This window comes from Calidris pugnax, unplaced genomic scaffold (genome assembly GCF_001431845.1).
Source record: "Calidris pugnax isolate Ruff unplaced genomic scaffold, ASM143184v1 scaffold778, whole genome shotgun sequence".
Taxonomy (NCBI): Eukaryota; Metazoa; Chordata; class Aves; order Charadriiformes; family Scolopacidae; genus Calidris; species Calidris pugnax.
Genome location: NW_015091583.1, coordinates 5,667 through 10,412, shown reverse-complemented (window position 1 = coordinate 10,412; position 4,746 = coordinate 5,667). Strand labels below are relative to the sequence as shown.

Genomic DNA, 4,746 nt, shown 5'->3' with positions numbered 1-4,746 from the left:
GGGGGGGCAAAAAGGGAAGGGGGGGGGGCATTAGAAAAGTTGTCAGGAAGAAAAAATCCTTAAATCGTCCCAAAAAATCATCCTGTGGCCGCTGCCCAAAAAAGGAGGGGGGGGGCTCGGTGCCACCCCCCCCACCCCACAAGGTCCAGGAGGGGGGGATGTGGCACTGGTGCCACCCCCCACCCCCTCACCCCCCCCATGAGGGGGTGTTGGGTGGCAGTTGTCCCCCCAAAAACCAGTATCGGTGCTGGGGGGTGACAGTCCCCAAGGTGGGTGTTGGTTTTGGGGTGAAAGTCCCCAAAATGGGCACCGGTACCAAGGTGGCAGTGCCCAAGGTGGTGTTTTGGGGTGAAAGTCCCCAAAATGGGCACCGGTGCCAAGGTGGCAGTCCCCAAAGTGGGGGTTTGGGGTGAAAGTCCCCAAAATGGGCACCAGTGCCAAGCTGGCAGTGCCCAAGGTGGTGGTTTTGGGGTGAAAGTCCCCAAAATGAGCACCAGTGCCAAGGTGGCAGTGCCCAAGGTGGTGGTTTGGGGTGAAAGGCCCCAAAATGGGCACCGATGCCAGGGTGGCAGTGCCCAAGATGGTGGTTTGGGGTGAAAGTCCCCAAAATGGGTACTGGTGCCAAGGTGGCAGTGCCCAAGGTGTTGGTTTTGGGGTGGAAGTCCCCAAAACGGGCACCAGTGCCAAGGTGGCAGTGCCCAAGGTGGGGGTTTGGGGTGAAAGTCCCCAAAATGAGCACCAGTGCCAAGGTGGCAGTGCCCAAGGTGGGGGTTTGGGGTGAAAGTCCCCAAAATGAGCACCAGTGCCAAGGTGGCAGTGCCCAAGGTGGGGGTTTGGGGTGAAAGTCCCCAAAATGAGCACCAGTGCCAAGGTGGCAGTGCCCAAGGTGGGGGTTTGGGGTGAAAGTCCCCAAAATGAGCACCAGTGCCAAGGTGGCAGTGCCCAAGGTGGGGGTTTGGGGTGAAAGTCCCCAAAATGAGCACCAGTGCCAAGGTGGCAGTGCCCAAGGTGGGGGTTTGGGGTGAAAGTCCCCAAAATGAGCACCAGTGCCAAGGTGGCAGTGCCCAAGGTGGGGGTTTGGGGTGAAAGTCCCCAAAATGAGCACCAGTGCCAAGGTGGCAGTGCCCAAGGTGGGGGTTTGGGGTGAAAGTCCCCAAAATGAGCACCAGTGCCAAGGTGGCAGTGCCCAAGGTGATGGTTTGGGGTGGAAGTCCCCAAAACGGGCACCAGTGCCAAGGTGGCAGTGCCCAAGGTGGGGGTTTGGGGTGAAAGTCCCCAAAATGGGCACCGGTGCCAAGGTGGCAGTCCCCAAAGTGGGGGTTTGGGGTGAAAGTCCCCAAAATGGGCACCAGTGCCAAGCTGGCAGTGCCCAAGGTGGTGGTTTTGGGGTGAAAGTCCCCAAAATGAGCACCAGTGCCAGGGTGGCAGTGCCCAAGGTGGTGGTTTGGGGTGAAAGGCCCCAAAATGGGCACCGATGCCAGGGTGGCAGTGCCCAAGATGGTGGTTTGGGGTGAAAGTCCCCAAAATGGGTACTGGTGCCAAGGTGGCAGTGCCCAAGGTGTTGGTTTTGGGGTGGAAGTCCCCAAAACGGGCACCAGTGCCAAGGTGGCAGTCCTGTCCCCAAAACCAGTTGGCAGTGGTCCCCAAGACCCCAAGACCAAGTGGCAGTTCCCAAAAGGGGTGCCAGTGCCGGGGTGGCAGTCCTGTCCCCGAGGTGGGCACCAGTTCTGCGGTGAAAGTCCCCAAAATGGGCACCAGTGCCAGGGTGGCAGTGCCCAAGGTGGTGGTTTGGGGTGGAAGTCCCCAAAATGGGTACCGGTGCCAAGGTGGCAGCCCTGTCCCCAAGGTGGGCACCAGTGCTGAGGTGGCAGTCTCAAAAGGTGGGCACCAGTGCCAGGGTGACATTCCTGTCCCCAAGGTGGGCACCAGTGTCAGGGTGACAGTCCTGTCCCCAAAACCAGTGCCAGGTTACAGTCCTGTCCCCAAGATGGGCACCAGTACCATGGTGGCAGTCCCTATGACGTATACTGGTGCCAGGGTGGCACTCCTGTCCCCATGGTGGGCACCAGAGCCAGGGTGGCATTCCTGTCCCCAAAACCAGTGCCAGGGCAGCAGTCCTGTCCCCAAAACAGGCACCAGTACCATGGTGGCAGTCCCCAAGCCGTATACTGGTGCCAGGGTGGCACTCCTGTCCCCAAGGTGGGCACCAGTGCTAGGGTGACAGTGGTGTCCCCATGGTGGGCACCAGTATCACGGTGGCAGTCCCTATGACGTATACTGGTGCCAGGGTGGCACTCCTGTCCCCATGGTGGGCACCAGAGCCAGGGTGGCATTCCTGTCCCCAAAACCAGTGCCAGGGCAGCAGTCCTGTCCCCAAAACAGGCACCAGTACCATGGTGGCAGTCCCCAAGCCGTATACTGGTGCCAGGGTGGCACTCCTGTCCCCATGGTGGGCACCAGTATCACGGTGGCAGTCCCTATGACGTATACTGGTGCCAGGGTGGCACTCCTGTCCCCATGGGGGGCACCAGAGCCAGGGTGGCAGTCCTGTCCCCAAAACCAGTGCCAGGGCAGCAGTCCTGTCCCCAAAACAGGCACCAGTACCATGGTGGCAGTCCCCAAGCCGTATACTGGTGCCAGGGTGGCACTCCTGTCCCCATGGGGGGCACCAGAGCCAGGGTGGCAGTCCTGTCCCCAAAACCAGTGCCAGGGCAGCAGTCCTGTCCCCAAAACAGGCACCAGTACCATGGTGGCAGTCCCCAAGCCGTATACTGGTGCCAGGGTGGCACTCCTGTCCCCATGGGGGGCACCAGAGCCAGGGTGGCAGTCCTGTCCCCAAAACCAGTGCCAGGGCAGCAGTCCTGTCCCCAAAACAGGCACCAGTACCATGGTGGCAGTCCCCAAGCCGTATACTGGTGCCAGGGTGGCACTCCTGTCCCCATGGGGGGCACCAGAGCCAGGGTGGCAGTCCTGTCCCCAAAACCAGTGCCAGGGCAGCAGTCCTGTCCCCAAAACAGGCACCAGTACCATGGTGGCAGTCCCCAAGCCGTATACTGGTGCCAGGGTGGCACTCCTGTCCCCATGGGGGGCACCAGAGCCAGGGTGGCAGTCCTGTCCCCAAAACCAGTGCCAGGGCAGCAGTCCTGTCCCCAAAACAGGCACCAGTACCATGGTGGCAGTCCCCAAGCCGTATACTGGTGCCAGGGTGGCACTCCTGTCCCCATGGGGGGCACCAGAGCCAGGGTGGCAGTCCTGTCCCCAAAACCAGTGCCAGGGCAGCAGTCCTGTCCCCAAAACAGGCACCAGTACCATGGTGGCAGTCCCCAAGCCGTATACTGGTGCCAGGGTGGCACTCCTGTCCCCATGGGGGGCACCAGAGCCAGGGTGGCAGTCCTGTCCCCAAAACCAGTGCCAGGGCAGCAGTCCTGTCCCCAAAACAGGCACCAGTACCATGGTGGCAGTCCCCAAGCCGTATACTGGTGCCAGGGTGGCACTCCTGTCCCCATGGGGGGCACCAGAGCCAGGGTGGCAGTCCTGTCCCCAAAACCAGTGCCAGGGCAGCAGTCCTGTCCCCAAAACAGGCACCAGTACCATGGTGGCAGTCCCCAAGCCGTATACTGGTGCCAGGGTGGCACTCCTGTCCCCATGGGGGGCACCAGAGCCAGGGTGGCAGTCCTGTCCCCAAAACCAGTGCCAGGGCAGCAGTCCTGTCCCCAAAACAGGCACCAGTACCATGGTGGCAGTCCCCAAGCCGTATACTGGTGCCAGGGTGGCACTCCTGTCCCCATGGGGGGCACCAGAGCCAGGGTGGCAGTCCTGTCCCCAAAACCAGTGCCAGGGCAGCAGTCCTGTCCCCAAAACAGGCACCAGTACCATGGTGGCAGTCCCCAAGCCGTATACTGGTGCCAGGGTGGCACTCCTGTCCCCATGGGGGGCACCAGAGCCAGGGTGGCAGTCCTGTCCCCAAAACCAGTGCCAGGGCAGCAGTCCTGTCCCCAAAACAGGCACCAGTACCATGGTGGCAGTCCCCAAGCCGTATACTGGTGCCAGGGTGGCACTCCTGTCCCCATGGGGGGCACCAGAGCCAGGGTGGCAGTCCTGTCCCCAAAACCAGTGCCAGGGCAGCAGTCCTGTCCCCAAAACAGGCACCAGTACCATGGTGGCAGTCCCCAAGCCGTATACTGGTGCCAGGGTGGCACTCCTGTCCCCATGGGGGGCACCAGAGCCAGGGTGGCAGTCCTGTCCCCAAAACCAGTGCCAGGGCAGCAGTCCTGTCCCCAAAACAGGCACCAGTACCATGGTGGCAGTCCCCAAGCCGTATACTGGTGCCAGGGTGGCACTCCTGTCCCCATGGGGGGCACCAGAGCCAGGGTGGCAGTCCTGTCCCCAAAACCAGTGCCAGGGCAGCAGTCCTGTCCCCAAAACAGGCACCAGTACCATGGTGGCAGTCCCCAAGCCGTATACTGGTGCCAGGGTGGCACTCCTGTCCCCATGGGGGGCACCAGAGCCAGGGTGGCAGTCCTGTCCCCAAAACCAGTGCCAGGGCAGCAGTCCTGTCCCCAAAACAGGCACCAGTACCATGGTGGCAGTCCCCAAGCCGTATACTGGTGCCAGGGTGGCACTCCTGTCCCCAAGGTGGGCACCAGTGCTAGGGTGACAGTGGTGTCCCCATGGTGGGCACCAGTATCACGGTGGCAGTCCCTATGACGTATACTGGTGCCAGGGTGGCACTCCTGTCCCCAAAAC

The 4,746-nt window shown here is 61.9% G+C and overlaps 1 protein-coding gene across 1 annotated transcript in view; it reads right to left on the bottom strand.

Annotated features, from left to right (window-relative positions):
• Positions 1-2,004, bottom strand: part of ANKRD39 (ankyrin repeat domain 39) — a 9,151-nt gene extending 7,147 nt beyond the window's left edge. The window contains exon 1 of the mRNA XM_014961800.1: positions 1,973-2,004. Within this exon, the coding sequence (XP_014817286.1) occupies positions 1,973-2,004 (32 nt within the window). The remainder of the gene's footprint in view (positions 1-1,972) is intronic.
• Between the last annotated feature and the right edge of the window lie 2,742 nt (positions 2,005-4,746).